The following is an 18,586-nucleotide window of genomic DNA, read 5'->3' on the forward strand; positions in this document are numbered from 1 at the left end:
TTAACCGGGCCCGCGCTAGGTTGGCCAGACTTGGTTACGGCGTTCCCTCAGAAAACCGTATTGCCTCCACACGAGAAGCCTCGCTGAAGTAACAGCCGGATGAAAACCGGGGTGCGGCTCAGGATCAAACCCCCCTCGGTGGGTTTATCACCATCATTGCCCAATATCCACTCCAATATGACACAAGTGTGAATTGAACTTGAATCTCAATTGGAAAACCCAAATCTCCTACCACTAGGCCACAAGTGGGGGATGAGTTGGGAAATGTCAGTGCGCTTATCATTTGGAAGCTGTCTTAGCTGTGGTTGAAGTTGTTGCAAGATTTGATTTAAGCATGTTTCTGTTTGTTGTCATTGGTTCCTCAATCCTCACAACTGAATCTGGACTTTATAAAGATCCATAAAAAGGCACAATAAGAGCCCAATATACAATCCTAAATCAAGTCATAGTATTGGGCTCCCGAGAGTAGGGTGTTAATTGTTTGGTTTGATATCCTAAAACTAGTCATTGGTTTTGTTTCAAGGTTGGTTTTTGGTAAAAAAAAAAATGTTTGGTTGGGTTGGTTTGGTTTGGTTTAAGATTTATAGTTGAAACCCCTCATGCCACATCAGCACATCTTTACTATTAACTTGCACATTATGGAATAAAACCCCTCTTTAAAACCCTCTTTTAACTATATATATTCGAAAGAAATCTGATTGGTGATATAAAAGTGGGCCCCCCAAATCATCCTTATAACGCTTGTTATGTTGGTGGAGTGCTATAGAGAATGACATGTTCCTGATATTTTCGGGTATAGTTCAGGTACAGTTTCGGGTACGGACATTGATCTCATAATGTAAATCGGTCCTAAGTTTTTTTTTTCTCGAGTCTGGGTACGAGTTTTTTGTGCACCTCTACTCACAATAGTCACATGGTCGCAAATTGCAATCAAGCCACCAGACATCCGTTGTCTGTCTAGAAGGAATACATTACCAACCAACAGACATCCGTTTTCCTCGTTATTAGAAATATTTTGAATGAATTCAAGCAAAATAACTTTGAAATCTACCAGTAACAAGAAAAAAATGAAGTGGCAATTATGTACCTTTTATAACACATAAGATGGTAAAATAAACATTTTTTTTCTCCTGAGCAAACCCACGACATTAACGTGTTCATAGAAAAACTCGAGTTCGCTTAAAACTGTACATCTCAATCAAACCGATAACCTAAAGACCACTCGGTCATTATAACAAGAAACAAGGCTACCCGGTTCTCACATTTACATGCTAGAACTAGAAACAAGAAAAAAAAATCAAATGCAAGTGGTCAGACCGGACCATATGTGCAAAGATACATCAATAAGTATTCTTCAAAGCTACATTTACTTCACTTTACCAACAGGCTTATACTGGTTATCATCTTTTTTCAGCCAGATTGTCGAACGGGTTCTTTTTACATGGTCTAAAAATAGACGATGCCTGCCATCAAAAAATAAAAATATTTAAAAAAAAAAACTATATAAATAGTCATATATCAATGTTGATGTGTAATTCAAATGGCCCGGATCCCATGAATGCACGTGGAGTTTGAAATATTTTGAATAGTTCAATAAGAACGTTGGTGGGTGTACGGACGGTGGTGGTGGTGGTGGTGGTGATGGGCGGTGGTGGGTGGTGGTGGTGATGGACGGTGGTGGGTGGTGTGATGGTGTTTAACCCTCTACAGACCTTGAAGATCTTAGAAGTGGTTGGGCCAAGTCTGCACCAAGAAGAGCTCGAGCAGACTTTTTTCAATGAAATGTCTCCGGAAAAACAAACTGTCTGCAGATGGCAATGTCTGCGCGTGGTCTGCGCGGCGTAGACAGAAGAGCCTGCGCATATCTTTTTTAGAAAAACAAACACAACCTGAGTGTTCATCTCTTTTTTTGTAAGTTTGAGTGAGTGTTATTTGATTGCTCATACCAACAATCCATACATGTTTACAGAAATGATATAACATTTATTCAATAAAATGATATAAAAATACACTTTAGGTAACAATTACGATAAGAAGGCTAACCTTTCATATTCCAACCTCTGAGTAACAATGCCATTGAGTAGCAGCTCTGAACTATATATCGCTATTCCTGCATTAACATACAAGAAAATGCAAGTTCCGACTGACGTTCAATAAAGATTCAACTTATTTACCCCAAAAAGTATTTATTTTATTAAAAATCTAAAATGAAATAAACCTTTTTCAAGAAAAGGCAAAGAGACTGCGTAATCTTCTTCGCATGACAGAATCAACAATCCCTCAGGAACTTTATCATCGTTCAGTAAGCTTCTGCCCAATCGTTCAACCACCTGAAATTAAACCCACGCCACTTGTTTCAGCGTTAAACAAGATAAAAGACAAATAGACAATATAAGTTTATAACAAAATATAATAATACAAATATTACACACCATGCCATGAACTGCTTTGACCAAGCACGATAAGATCTCTTTACCAGGTTTTGTATTCGGTGTAATCAAGACTCTGTGTCCCTGCATGAAAACATAATTATTAATGGAAAATGCGTATTAGCATAATGACATTTAGGGCTGCAAACGAACCAAATGTTCAGCGAACGGTTCGTGAACTGTTCGGCGGGAAGTTTGTTTTGAAAGAACATGGACAGAGGCCGCGTTCGTTCATTTATGCTGGTGAACGTTTAGTAACATGTTCGTTTATGTTTGATTTTGTTCGATACTTCACTAGTGTGTTCAGTTTTTATATTTTATTTAAATACTTCAAAATTTCGACAAATAAAGTCGTTAATAAGTGTCAGTGTATTATATATTTTGTTCATGAACGCTTGTTTGTGTTCGTTTGTTTCCATTTGAGTTCATGAACATTAGTTTGTGTTCATCAACATTCATTTTTGTTTTTTGCATAAAATTTACAAACAAACACAAACGAACACGAACATAAAATCTCGTTTGGTAAGTGTTCAAGAACAGTTCGTGAACACATATATTTGTTAACAAACTAACCATTCGGTTCGTTTGCAGCCCTAATGACATTGCATGAAATCAAATTAACAATACGTACCTTTAGAAGTGGATGTTGGGATGCGCGTGCCAATGAAGACGGAATACTAAAACCAAGTTCTTTTTCTTTCTTAGCGTCTCGCAGTATGAATTTTTTTTCATCAATGTGACAGCAAGCTTGTCCACAGCTTTCAAGCCAGAGATGTGTGACTATGGGTTTCCCGAGAGCGATTGCTTCCAACATGTTCCTCGTACGAGTAAAACTGTCTGCTATGAAGTGTGTTGCGTCTGACATTGAAGATGATTCTGAAGCCCCCAAGCGAGATAAAATCTGTCACAGTTGAAACGGGTCAGGTCAAAATGGGCCATTTTTATACGAGTCAACACGAGCAGGGAAAGTACGGTTGGCCCGAGGTCCAAAAACTTTCGTTTTCCTTTATAAATAATTAGTGGTAAAATACGACTGTTTCAATAATAATCTATTTTTCAACTTCAGACCATTTATAATTGTTGGACGTGTTTCCTTTTAGATAATTTATTTTTATTTTAACCATTAAGATAAAGCGTGACCTGAATTGGCCCATGCGTAAGTACATTAGTCAAACGTCAAAATAGAACAAAACAAGTCATTTTGTTTTATATAATAACATTCTGTTACGGGTCACTCAAAACGTATCATTTTTATAGGTTATACGCGTCGACACGAACGAGGACAAGTTCGGTCCAATTTATAAGCTTTTTTTTACAAAATGAAAGTACAGTTAAATTATGTGCATAAATTATGATTAAAAAGAGTCTACTTACGAGATGAGCTCAGTAGCATACCGGTACCGAAAGTACTCTTCCCGAAAATCGCAAACAATGGGTACTGGTACCGAAAGTGCTCAGTACTGGTGGTATTCGAAGGTAAATCAACCCAAAATACCGGTACCGAAAGTACCAATCCCGAAAAACGCAAAAAGTGGGTACCGAAAATGGCTCGGTATGGTAAATTTGATGCCTGTACTGGTTCTGTTTCGGTACCAGGTACCCGGTACCATTTGCTCATCCCTACTTTAGGTGACTTAAAAGTTAAGACATTTAGACTGGTTCTTCCTGTGGTAAAGGAAAAAAACAAAAACATGAAACCTTTTTTTGCTGCTTGATTATATCTCCATCTAAATGCCGACTGAACAGAGCACGAATCATCGACACGTCTCTCCTCTGTCTCGTTTCCTTGCTTGGAGATGTAAAAGAGGAATTAGTAATAAATAAGTCGCTGACTTCTTTCATAAGAGACGGTCTCCTGCATGACTGCTTTAAATATTCATCTCCCATGCAGATCGGAGATGACTCTTTTAACGGTGTTCCATGGCTTACAGGAGTAGTGCATACCGAAAGATTTTGTTCAACTCTTTCTCGCATTGACCCTTTGCCTTGTTTGGTCAAAGTAGTAGCTTTTGACCTTGTTAATCTAGAGATTGATTGTGTACTGATTTCTTTTCTGGTAGATGATAACCTTCGACTAGTTCTTTTGCCTTTTGGATAGAATCCCGTAAGGATGTTTACCTCCTTGTTTGGCTCGTTATTTTTTACAGATTGCCTCGTTGTACGAGCACACTGTTTTTTTACTGACATCTGGTCAGCAGATGAAACCGGAGCATCTACGCTGTCGAGTTCTCTTCTTTTCCGTGGCATCTTTCCTGTTCTTTTTGCCCCATCAAACGCCACATTGTCAAAATTCTCACGCGTTTTAGCAGCCAACTTGGTGCGCGTCACTCCCTTTGACCGATCACTACTCATCTTTGACTTTGACCGTGTTGTTCTGACTCCGTCATTAGACAAGGGTAGGGGTTGACTTTTATCAGGATCAGTTTCTTGCAACCCAAAGCATAAGTCTTCCATTGCTTCAGCAGCCATTTGAGTGTCGAACCGAACATCGGCCGTTTCTTGAATCGTTCTACGAATATCCGTGCCACTTGGCATTGGCTTATCTGTTGAAACATTATCCAATTCTTTTATAAGATTCTTCCGCAAAGTCAATTCCTTTATGACCGTTCCTAAGCTTTTCTTTGCTTTATGATTTTCTTTATTTTTACCCGACGCCAATTTCGTATCCGATTGTCGCAACTTTCTACTGCTTTTAGACAGAACAGAAGATTTTAGCTTCCGACTTCCGCTAGCAAAGAACACTTCCTTCTTTTTTCTAAAAAATTCGCCTCCTCCTTCATCTTCAACATTATCATCCCAACAAAACGCCTGTCGTTTATCAACCGCATCGATAAGACTAGCACTTTTGGCAAAAGTTTGAGCCCCTTTAGCACTTGAAACCGAAACCGGCTTTGATTTGCCTCCGGTTGACCGTCCAATGCCGAAACCATCATCACATTCGATATTAACTTTCAGAAAGTTATCCACAAAGTTAAGTGCGTTTGCTTGTGACGCATCCCCAGGTTCTTGAGAATCAATATAGCTTAACTGACCCAACTCACTATCCAATACAGGCGAGTTAGCTGCTCCGCCAAGGTCAATTTTGTCATTTACCTCTTTTGTTCCAGTTTCCGCAAGTGTATCCTCATCGAAAAGTTTTCTTGCAGTTGACCTACCAAATTCACACCTATTTTGGTTGACCTTCTCCAGGTCATGAGATTGACTTTCTCCGGAGAGTACTCTTCGATGTTCAATGTCGGGTTCGGAATTCAAAGTGGGATGTGATGGAGTGTTACTTCGTTTAGAAGCCTTGTTGAGTGCTGCCAGGCCTGCAGCCCGCATAGATGCTGCACGAATTGACGTAAAGCTTTTGAAACCGATGCCTGCCATGTAAATAACATAAAAGTTATGTTAAGAAAACATTTGCTTATAAATGGATTGATTTGGACCATGATTTGTCAACATGTCAGACGCGTAAAAGATGAAGATAGCTATAAAGGAAAGGGGTTGAATGCGATGTTAGGGGCCCAAAGCCAAAATGTATTTTGGTGCATCAAACCTCATAAAAGTTTTATATTAAAGAATTTTGGACATGCATAATTATTATACTTTAACATTTATCATCAATAATATGTTTAAAGTGTAATAAATTTATGCATATCCTTACCCTTAAACGTAGCCCCTCCCCCTTAGGGATATGTATAGTAAAACTCTAATTCTGATTTAGGGGTATTAAAAAATCGTTGAAACCGACCAAACGGAAGCAAATCAAACGGTTTGAGATCCAAACACTTCGGTTTTCGCAGTTTTGTGGTTTGATCCGGTCTGAAGCCTAAAACAGTCTGTTACTCTATTTAACTTTCATTATTCATATATTTTTCTTTCATTTTTGGAATATGTAGTTATGTATATCTTATAATCATGAACTATCCTTATCATTTTAAAATTTTAAATTACTAACTAATGACTTTAATAGATTAGTTAAACCACAACACCAGTAAAACCGGCAGGTCTAGACGACCAACCCAACCCATCTGATTTGATTTGTTGTTTCCCAATTCCGTAGCTACCGGTTTAGCCTAGTATTTTGTCCAAATTGGTAACACCCCTAAATTTAAATTACTATTTTATAATAAAGTGATTTAAGTAACAGTCTTAAACTAATTGTTTATAAAAAGTTCAATTTTAACAAAGTGTTTTCAGGTGAACCATTAACACCCCATCCCGAGTCCCGACCCATCAAACTTGCCACCTCTAAATTTTACCAACTACCAGAAGTGTGTTTTTCACTCCTTTCGCAATCCGTATTTGACTTGCAATCCTTCATATCCTCCTTGCACTGATGCAAATCCTTCGCGCGCTCTACGTCTGCCGAATTAACGCATTCTCTCCTACCCGAACCATCATCCGAAGCTTCATCAGAGTCATCCACAATTTCAGTCTTACCACTTCCGTCATGATCACTAACCACAACTTCTTCAGTATCATAACCATCAAACAACTGAGTCTCGTCTCTTTCAACAGAGTCAAACATGTCCATTACGTCATCCCCAATGTCCACCACTTGAGTCTCACCGCAAAGGTTAACCAGTTGCGTCTCACCATCAAGATCCATCACTTGGGTCTCACCATCATGATCCATCACTTGGGTTGCTAAATCATCTCCACACATGACGGTGTCATCAAAAGGAACAGTGTTTTGTATATAATGCAACTGCTCTGTATCACCATTGCCTCTGTTACCTAATTTGTATAAGTATATCAGCAAACAGGAATTATTGAATTATTATATTATGTAAGAGGAGATCATAAGAAAACTACAAAAGATACTTAAAAACTTCGAGAAACCCACTTTTTTAAAAGAACCTTTTAATTAGTTTTTTCCATTCTTTTTATATGTTACTATTTTTTGGCAAAATGTTTCATTATCATCATCATACTCGCTAAATCCCACCAATAGCAAAGCTAAGGTAGGGTCTGAGGAGGGTAAGATGTAGACAGCCTTACCTCTACCCCGTAGGAATAGAGAGGCTGCTTCCAGTGAGACCCCGGCTCAATAGTAGTTTTGCATGAAGCCTTGGACGTAAGGCACATAACACTCAGCAATTAAGACAAAAGGCTGGTTAGTGACAAAATGCTTAAAAAATAAAATAAGATAAAACAATATATGTAGATCACTGAGCTACATATGTAGCTCATGAACTACATATATATATACACCTCATACATGTATATATGTAGCTCATCAATCTACATATTTTTTTAGTTTTTTTGGGTGAGATACTGTACAAATGAAATTAATATACTAAGCATACAAATAACTAGAGAAATTATTATTACTCTACATTTTTTAAGCAGAGTAATTCCATTTACACTACAGAAAAATGAGTAGCAATAGTTAGGGGCTGTTTGGCAACATCTGAATGGTTAAGTGTTGAACCAGTAAGAGATAGCAAGAGGTCTGAACCATTAAGTGCTGAACCAGTAATATGTCTGAACCATTAAGAGCCTGTATAATGCTTAACCGTTCAGAGTCAAATGTCTGAACAATTCAGATTATAGGTCTTAACCATTCCGACTCTTTTTAATGCTTAACCATTCGGTGGCAAATGTCTGAACCATTAAGTGCTGCACCAGTGTAACAGGTCTGAACCATGAGCATCATTAAGAGATAAACAATAAGCCCCTTACTCTAGTTTAAAAACTGTAGTGTAATAATAACTAAATTAGTGTCAGCATGTTTACTCTAGTTATTTGTATGCCTTATTTTTACAGTACTAACCTTATAATTAAGAAAAATAAAAGAATTTGATCAGTTGATAGTAATTTCTAGTGGTTTTCTCATGAACCTAACCCTAAATTCTTACCGAATGATGAAGATGGAGATTCAACAAACTGGCTATCAAACACCTGCGTATCTTCACCGCCAAAATCCCAAGTGCTGCTATCGGATTCGGTTGATTTATCGGCGTCATCATCAGCCATGGTATTTCACCTGTGTAGACAAAATTGTAACTGAAAATCGTTAATTTGACAATTCAATTGCAAAATTAGAGGTACTGGAACAGGTGAAAACATTACAGGAAAGTGTTAGTGGTGTTCACGTGTGATGAAAGAGATGATGAGGTGTGAGAGTGGGATCAGAGTTAGGGTTAGGGTTTTGTTGTTCATTGTTGGAAACAGAGGGACATTTGGGGAAAGTGGTGGAATTGGGATAATCAAATGTGTTGTTTAGATGGAAAATTATTTTATGAATCTATGATAGTCGTTACAAGTTTATGTTAAGGTTATGGTTTGGCAAAATTAGCTGGTGACTGAAAGCAGCTGTAACTGGAACTTTTAATAAAATTAATAAAATAATTAAAGGCTGGTGGCTGGAAGTTGTAGTTTTAGAGTAGCTGGAGCCTTTAATAAAATGTATAAAATAATCAAAATAGGTAGAAATAAAAAAACATAATACTAAACATAATCACACACACACAAATATATATATATATATATATATATATAGAGAGAGAGAGAGAAACGGGATCAGAAGAAAACGCTCAAATGTGTGAGAACGGTGAGAACGCTTCCTGGCCTAACACGTGTCACGCTGCTTAGAAAAGGGCGGAGAGGTTTTTTTTGTCATTTCATCTTCTGCTTTTCCAGTTCCGCTTTTCCCAATATTGTTGGTTTTTAAGATTTTTGGCGTTAACCAAATTCAATATTTAATGGCGTTTAATGGTTTCATCTTATTAACATTTTGGCGTTTATGGCGTTTATTCAAATCTTATGCCATTGCAACCCAGGGGTCAGGAAATCTATTTGAATGACGTTTTTCAAGGCGTTTTAAACAAGTTGGCCCATTGTTCTATTATTTCTTATAAACATTTTGGCGTTTTGGTTATCTTGGCGTTTTACAATTGTTGGAATATATTTCAGCCCCAGTAGAAAAAAAATACAAGCGAAGAAAATAAATTAAAAATTCTAATCGGATCTCTCTTCACAATATTCACTGTCATCAGTCTCTTTGCTCTTTAATAGTACAAGAACTGACACCAAAATATGGCGTTTTATGTAAAACTTAACAAACCCATCGGTTCGATTTTTTTGCTTGTTCGTCTGTTGAAGTTGTTTTTTTGTGGATGTTTGGGGACATAGATCTGTGAAGTGTGGGTGGGTTTTTCGTTTTTTCTTCAGGTTGATCTTCATCTTTATCATCATCCCACTCTTTAGTGTCATTGATCTCTTGTCCTCATCCAAGCCTTCTTCAAGAAAAAAAAAATACAAAATGCCATATGACTGGCATTAGTATTTTTTTTTCTTGAATTTTTGTCCATCTCATGCAGAAAAATCTTTTTGAGTTACTCGCCTTTGCTAACAATTCATTCAGTGAAACTTGACGAATAACAATACTGAATATCCAAGAAAGCATATTAGCCATCTTTGATTTTTTTTGGCGTTTTAAGTGAGTGGTATTTAGTAGTATTGGCGTTTGTTTATTTATTTATTTATTTATTTATTTTGTTTGGTCAAATGAAAGTTGCTGAGATGTATCATTTTATAGGATCTCTTTTTGGCGCCTAAGTTAGGCGGTGCGTTATTATAATAAAGTATTCGTCTTTTCAGTTACTGTTTGTAATTATTGTTTTTAACAGGCTTTTATCTCTGAAGTATGTAACATGTCCCATCTTTCAAGTTTGGCGTTTTAGATTCTAATATAATAAATTTTCCCTATATTCAGTTTTTATGATTTGAAGTTTCTGTTTCTAGTTACATTTTAAAGTTTGTTTTTTATTTTTTATTTTTTTATTTTTTAGGTTTTTTATAATAGTTTTTCAAACTAATTTTGTTATAGTTTTGGAGTTTGGGGGGGGGGGGGCGTTTAACGGGATGATATCGTTTAAAGAAGCATTTTGGCTGTTTTGGCGTTTTTATTATACAACAATCAACTCAAAAGGAAAATAAAAAAAGAATACATAAAAAAAGTTTTTTATAATACTTGTCCAAATTAATTTTATGATGTTTTGATAAACGCCAAAAGTGTAAGACATTTTGCCTTTTTGGTGTTTTATTAAATATGGCGTTGTTAATTAAATGACAATCACTGAAAAAGAAAATTAAACAAAAAAATATTTGATCTTCAAATCTTCACTGTCACCAGTCTGTTTCTTCTTTTGAAGCATCTTCACTGGCTGTTTCGACTTTCATATGGAATCAGCCTCTTTTTCTATAATTTTTGTCCATCTCATGCAGCAAAATGTTATTGAGTTTACACTCTTTCAGCCAAAATGTTATCTTTTTTGGCGTTTTACCGAGAAAAAGAACGCCCCAAAATAAACCATATTAAAACTGTAAATTTGATCATGCTAAAATCAATAAAGTGTTACTGTATGGTGTTGGATAACATTGTTAATCCTCAGTTAAGAAAGATAACTGACAATGTTGTCCACACCATACAGCTACATTTTATTGACAGCAATATATTTGATTTTTGGGTTTTCTGGCGTTTATCAGTCGAATGGTATATATTAAATTTGGCATTTGGGGTTTTTGTTTGTGTTTTTTAATTGAAGGTCTGAGTTGTTGTATATATAGGATTTTTTGGCGGTTTTTTAGGCGGGATTTTACTATAATTAAGTTTGGTGTTTTATATCTAATGGCGTTTTTTAGCAGAATGCTGTGTGATTTTTGTTTTGGCGTTTTATTTTCATGAGATGGCGTTTTGTTTGGAGTAGTCAAAAGACGCTTTTACCCTTATTGAAGCGCGTCCACGTAATAAAATTGATGTTATTTACGAAAATGCCACCGCGCCAATCTAGTCCATAGATTGTTTTGATCGGACGATTGATAAGCGTTCTCACCGTTCTAACACTTTCTACCGTTTTCTCTAAATCCTAACCCTATATATATATATATATATATATATATATATATATATATATATATAGGGTGGGAGTTGGCTACAAAGTCCATTTTTCCTACAAAGTGTACAAAGTCATAAAATACCCCAATTTCAACTATAAAATACACTCAAACTCCACAAATAACATAGTGAAGATTATTAAAACGTCATATTTGTGGGTTTTGTATTGTGTTTTGGATGATAAGGCTTTGATTTTCGAATGACTAACATTAGTGTGTTTTATGATGATCATCATGTTGTGTTTTATATTCATCGTTCTACGATGGTGTGTTTGAAGTTTTTAAAGAATGTTAAGGTTTGGATATTGTGTTTTAGTGATCTTCACTCTGTTATTTGTGGGTTTTGAGTGTGTTTTATGGTTGAAATTGTGGTGTTTTATGACTTTGTACACTTTGTAGGAAAAATGGACTTTGTAGCCGAACCCCACCGTATATATATATATATATATATATATATATATATATATATATATATATATATGTAATTGCGCTAAAATAAGAACCATCTCGAGTTGTAAGAACCGCGAGAACTTTTTGATCCGGACCGAGGTGGACCAAATTTTTTTTTCATAAACGTAGATGCATGTATTATAAACACATTTGTAAAAAAAATTCAAAAAAAAAATGTCCTGTGTGTAGTTTTGAGCACCACAAGTTTGTGTTTACGGTACCCGTAAATTTTCCGGTTAGATTTACGGTACCCGTAAACACAAACTTGTGGTGCTCAAAACTACACACACGACATTTTTTTTTGAATTTTTTTTTTACAAGTGTGTTTATAATACACGCAACTATGTTTTTTAAAAAAAGTTTTGGTCCACCTCGCCCCGCACGGTGTAGTTCTCACGGTTCTTACAACTCGAGGTGGTTCTCATTTTAGCGGTCCCCTATCTCTCTCTCTCTCTCTCTCTCTCTCTCTCTATATATATATATATATATATATATATATATATAGGAGGAGTTGGGTAGAAAGTGGGTTTTTCCTAGAAAGCCTAGGAAGCAATAAGAATGTGACACGTGGCATGGAGAGATTTTAACTAAAAGGGCACTTGTGTAATTTGACATTTTATTTTATTTTTGGAATTTTATCTCTCATTAACTAACAATGGCTATAATTATGGAAACTGTTTCTCCAAGATTTTTTGTATTTCGCAACCTTCTCCTTCTTCGTCTTCGTCATCATCAAACACTTCTCCATCTCCACCATCTCTGAGTTCATCATCACCATTCAAATATTGTTCGTATCATCTCCGTTTTCTTGACGATGTGTTTTAACAGCAAGCAAATTAATACAGTTGTGTTTTAACAGCAAGCAGATTCATACAGTTGTGTTTTAGCATTCAGATTCATACAGTTGTGTTTTAACAGCAAGCAGATTCATACACTTGTGTTTTAGCATTCAGATTCATACAGTTGTGTTTTAACAGCAAGCAGATTCATACAGTTGTGTTTTAACAGCAAGCAGATTCATACAGTTGTGTCTTAGCATTCAGATTCATACCGTTGTGTTTTAACAGCAAGCAGATTCATACAGTTGTGTTTTAGCATTCAGATTCATACAGTTGTGTTTTAACAGCAAGCAGATTCATACAGTTGTGTTTTAACAGCAAGCAGATTCATACAGTTGTGTTTCAGCATTCAGATTCATACCGTTGTGTTTTAACAGCAAGCAGATTCATACAGTTGTGTTTTAGCATTCAGATTCATACAGTTGTGTTTTAACAGCAAGCAGATTCATACAGTTGTGTTTTAGCATTCAGATTCATACAGTTGTGTTTTAACAACAAACAGATTCATACAGTTGTGTTTTAGCATTCAGATTCATACAGTTGTGTTTTAACAACAAGCAGATTCATATGCTGTGTTTTACCATCCATGCTGGTAATGCTGGAGGATTTCTTGACGATGTGTTTTAACAGCAAGCAGATTAGCAAGCAGATTAATACGATGTGTTTTCTTGATGTGTTTCTTCATGAAGGATAGAGAGAGAGAGAGAGAGAGAGAGAGAGAGAAAATCACATGAAATGTGGGGTGGTTATGGAATGACAATTATTTCCATATTTAAAACAAGCTAAATGACATATCTACCCCTGATTAATTAAATAATTCTATTTTTAAGAAACACATATTACCAAAATGCCACCAAGATGATCTCAACCATTAAACACACCCATTGGATGGCCCAGACCGCTTCCTAGACTTTCTAGGAAAAACACACTTTCTGTAGGATCCCCATTCTATATATATATATATATATATATATATATATATATATATATATATATATATATATAAGTTATTTCTAAAATGAATAAAACATGGTCATTTTCAATTAAATAAAACTTAGTTATTGACAAACAGTCATAACATAATATAATACTATTAAATCATTAATGTCGTGCATTCCATATCAAAGTAGCAATTTCGTTGCGAACATGTTTCATCTCATTTGATGTTCCTTCAAATAGACCGCTGGTGCTTGTGTCATGGTTACGAACATCATGGTTTGGCGGGTTCAACCCAATCCGAACCCGAAAATTATAGACGAACACGAACTCGAAAATCGTGTCATACATATGAACCCGAACCCGACCCGAATATTTGCATGTCGACCCAAACCTGGCCCGTTCAACCGGAATTTTTTACTTTTTAATTTTTTACTTTTTATTTTTTTCAGCAATATAATATATTAAAATTAACATCTATTATAAAAAACACAAAATTATATAATAAAATTACATTAAAATCTTATGTCAATTTTCTTTTTTTAGTTATAATTATAGCATAAAATACACACCCAATTTAATTTATGACATAAAAAATATTGTAAAAAATTATAATATAATAGAAATGGGTTAAACAGGTCAACCCGCCAACCCGACCGGGTTGACCCGAACCTGACCTTTTTAGCTAAACGGGTTCGCGGGTTCAACCTGAAACTGACCCGAACCCGTTTAGACTAAACCCAAACCCGCGAATTTCGTGTTAGGTTCGTGTCATATTTTCAGTTCGTGTCAGAAATTCACACCCCTAGCGGCCACTATCTTCTCAATTCTTTGAACCGTCGTAACTTATAAACATCTAAAAGGAAAACCACAAGTAAAGCTCTTTTGTGTTCTCTCCTACATATTCAAACAAGTATGCATGCATAGTCCATCTGAATATAGTGTTAAGAGTCCTTGTCTCATCCTACATTACATACACCACCGGTATCTGCTGTGATGGTGCTAAGTTACATGCTATGGGAAAGATTTACCGCATAAAAAATTTAACACACGGAGACGGGTTGAACAAAGTAACCCTTATTTTTATTCAAAATACTTGACCTAAGTAAACCTCACATAGAATCCAGCCCCAAGAATTGAAATTATGACACTATCAAACAAAATTTGGGTCATTTACATATAAAGTAGAGGTAAAAGCATAAAGGCATTAAGATGCAGCCAACTTGGCTGCGCTTTCACTAAAATACAAAGATTACTAGTGCCAGTAGTTTCAACCTTCTTTTATCAAGACCACCAATCATTTTTTACAGCTTATCCTTTCTGTTATTTAATTGCCCAGCCAATTGCATATGCATGACGGTGACCATCCTATAACCTTATAACATATTCAGATCACAATCATATTATTCGTTTTTGTGGGCGTGGAGTTTATGTGAAAGAAATGAGAGATTTGGGTCCACTAGCAATCAACCAATCACACTAAGACCATACGGTGTGGGAGTGGATTTGTGGCGTTTAGGCCACTCCACGCCGCACACACCACACCGCACACGACGTTCTCACTGGCGTTATTTAGTGGGCGGGTGGAACTCCACCGGCGTGGAAGGGCAAGTGGGTGCTGTAACGCCTTGCTTTTCGTAACTTTCCTAAATTAGAAAACTTATCTTATAAATCCATTTTTAGAAGCTTGTGTCTTTCGTAATCATATTTCGTCTTATCATCGAAAATCCAAGATTTATATCGTAGTGAAATCCATCGTTATATCTCAAATTATATCCTACTATTTCATTTATACATATATGAGTTTGATTCATTATACCGATTCACTATCCATGATTCTTGTAAACGTATAATAAACATACAAATACTTGTCTTTCACGCTCGAGTCATGCGTATTTGATAATAATTCCCGACAAAAATACTTAGGGCATGTTTGGCTAAGCTTTTTGAAACAACTTTTTGACTTGTTGGCTTTTTGAAAAGTCATAAACTCCAAAATGATGTTTGGCAATCGAGGTGTATGTGAGGGGAAAAAGCCAATAAGTCAACAAGTCACACCAAACTGACTTTTCCAAAAAGCCAATAAGTCAATAAGTTGTTTCAAAAAGCTTAGCCAAACATGCCCTTATTCATACTTGTTTTATAAACATTCTTATGCTTTAATTACATAACATACCCTTACTTATGTTCCTTATACATAAAACACCTTGAAAACAACTAAAAGCATCGAATAATGAAAGTATAGGGACTAGAAATGTAAAAATATCAAACAAATGCCCAACCCGGGGCTCTCACCGGCCGCGACTCGCACAAGCATTACCAAGCCTCCCAACACTCATTTTCATTTTTCCAACTCAATTACACTCTCAAAACACTCTAATCTCAGCTGAAAATGCAAGTTTTGGGCAAATTATTCTAAGTGTTGAATGAGCACTTTTCTTCACCTTTCTTCCATCTTTTTCACTTCTTTTTCCTCTACAAAGTGTGGAACACCTCTAGAATTGTTCTCACAAGGTTTTCCATGGAAAACCAAGGTGAAACATTACCAAAATGAGGTCCAACTTTCAGTTTTGAAAGAAAAATTTATTAAACATACATGAACTTATATTTTCTTCAACACATTCCTATGTCCTTATGCCACTAATCAAGACCATGATTATGTGAGCTTAAAAACAAGGTTGTGAATGTAAATCCAGAGGTATAATCCTCGTAAACGTTCTGTTTTGATAGGGTTTTAACCCACAAGTGATGAACAAGTCTAAGACTTGGAGATTGTGTGATTATAAGGTTAGCTTGGGCTATCCTACTTGAAAATCCACACATCACTTGATGTTTTCTTAGTTAGCTTGTAGTTATTTCATTCCTTATTGTATGTATTCATGACCATCCTTGTTGTCCATGACAACTTGTGCATTGGTGAAACACAAGAGGTGCGTAAATGGAAGATTCATCTTCCTACCTCATGCATAATTTATATGATGTTCTTGTTGAATTATTGGACTAGAAACCTATACTCTAAACTATGTAACATATATAATATCCAAAGTAACCAAACCTTTGATGATGACCTAGTGGTCATTTGTCAAATGTTAAGTTACATCTTCTAAGACCTTAATAACTTGTTATGATTCTAATGGGCATTTTGACCCATGAAAACATTCAAACCCTTTTTGGGTTTCATAGTGTCAAAACGAGTATTATGTGTTAGATGATTATTTTCTCGTATTCATACTTTTGTATTTTTAACCCGAATATAAACATCCCTTAAACTCCAAATCGAACCCATTCATCCTTCTAATCTCGACAACCTCGTCACGTTTGGATAATCGGAAAGCATAAGCAATATTTATGAGTATACTTGAACCCCCTTTTCGTTTACCACCTTTTGGGGTGTAACATGTTAAACTATAAACTTACTCTTAAACTTTATTCCTAAATGCACGAACATTCCTTATACATGCATGCCTACTTGATTACTTGATACTTTAAACTTGGGGTTATACGTTTTGTGTTAGACTTATCATTAACTTCGTACGAGCCTATCCTTGACATATATAGCACTATAGGATTAACGCACCGCCTGTAAACTTTGGGTTATGTTAAGAGCTTATTGCGTTTCATCTTTGGGTTGATTAGTCAAACACATGCCGAATTTATTGTTTATCTTGTATTAATAGCTTGCCATGTGGAATTATTTAAAACATATCTTTTTATGCTATGTACGAAAACCTGTATACTCGCCTTTGCTTTTGCATTGAACTTTATTTTAAACATGTTACAGGTTGAGGACGACGATGCTTTGAAATTGAAATAGTGATGATGCTTAGATACATACTTAATATGTAGTATCAAATTTGTACTTTTTTGTTGTATTGTTTTCTTGTATTGAATATGTTGTATTTCAAGTTCTCCATGTATTGTAACATTTTGTTATGAATGAAGTCAATTTATTTTTAACTCTATTGTCACAATTAGCGTTATGTGTGATGAGCAATCTTTCTTCGTCTCACTCTGATGTTTCCGCCATCGGTTGGGGTGTGACAGATTGGTATCAGAGCCATAACTATAGGGAATTAGGAAAATTGCCATGCTTTTGACCTTGTCTATAGTTAAGCATCAAATTCGACCATATTTGCTTCACATGCTACTTTTATGAAACATCTTTATGTACTATTCTTGAAATGCCTTTTATGTGCTCATACTTGTTTTTATTATTCCATAACGTACGCCTTTCCTAAGGCATTTTACTCGATTATACTAAACTCGAAAAAACTCGTAATACATACACGAGACGACTTCACCAAAATAGGCGTGAAACCCACAATTTGGTGAACGACTATCAATCCACCTATTCTTTTACACGAGATATGCCATCAAGTTAGGAGTGAAATCCTCACCTTGATGAAGAATTTCCATTCGAATTCTAGTGGACCCTCGTCAACGTGTCGAAATTAAATTTGACCCGACGAGTACCAACCACACTTAGGGTACGAAATCGTCAGGTTAGGGGTGAAACTCGCATCTTGTCGACTAGTCCCACTCCTTGATTTTTCATAAATCCCGCTAAGTCTCGAAATTTCGATTGATTTGGGACATGTAGTAACCGGAAGGGTGAATACCGTTAACCGTCATGTCGGCGAGAGTATTCCACCTATTAGGCCAAAGCATGCTCCTCAAATTCGAAAGACTTTTCGACCACATTGGTTAGTCAAAGTTCCGTTTCGGAACCATCCAAGTTTGGTCAAACCTATGTTTTCCTATTATCAATCTTATACGATGCAATCTTTTCAAATTCAAATTTATTTTCAAGATTTTTTTTCTTTCTTCACACACATCATGCCAAATCTTTTCATACATCTATACTTCATTTACATGCATGATTTCAAAAACGTCACCCAATTAGATTTACATTTCTCATAACCACAAAATGGAGGCATATCATAGATCATGTTTTACACGTAAATCGTTTATCATTCGTCAAAATCCCTACTTATATCCATTCCAAAATTTATTATTTTATCAAACGTAGTTCTTACCCTACAATCT

General features: G+C 35.8%; 1 protein-coding gene across 5 annotated transcripts; it reads right to left on the reverse strand.

Moving 5' to 3' along the window:
- Positions 1–1,105: 1,105 nt before the first annotated feature.
- Positions 1,106–8,668, reverse strand: LOC110899211. Of its 5 annotated transcripts, none has more exons than XM_022146084.2 (9): positions 8,490–8,668; positions 8,276–8,403; positions 6,681–7,151; positions 4,128–5,791; positions 3,061–3,330; positions 2,433–2,513; positions 2,219–2,330; positions 2,044–2,110; positions 1,106–1,463 (listed from the first exon to the last, which is right to left on the reverse strand). In XM_022146084.2, exons 2-9 carry the CDS (start codon positions 8,391–8,393, stop codon positions 1,367–1,369), a joined length of 2,880 nt encoding a protein of 959 aa, XP_022001776.1. In that variant the 5' UTR covers positions 8,394–8,403; positions 8,490–8,668; the 3' UTR covers positions 1,106–1,366. The 5 variants fall into 5 exon arrangements, with proteins under 5 accessions (XP_022001776.1, XP_022001774.1, XP_035837329.1 ...); XM_022146082.2 differs by having other exon boundaries at positions 6,678–7,151; positions 8,490–8,648; XM_035981436.1 differs by lacking the exon at positions 8,490–8,668 and having other exon boundaries at positions 6,678–7,144.
- Between the last annotated feature and the right edge of the window lie 9,918 nt (positions 8,669–18,586).

The sequence above is a fragment of the Helianthus annuus genome, chromosome 13 (genome assembly GCF_002127325.2).
Source record: "Helianthus annuus cultivar XRQ/B chromosome 13, HanXRQr2.0-SUNRISE, whole genome shotgun sequence".
Classification (NCBI taxonomy): domain Eukaryota; kingdom Viridiplantae; phylum Streptophyta; class Magnoliopsida; order Asterales; family Asteraceae; genus Helianthus; species Helianthus annuus.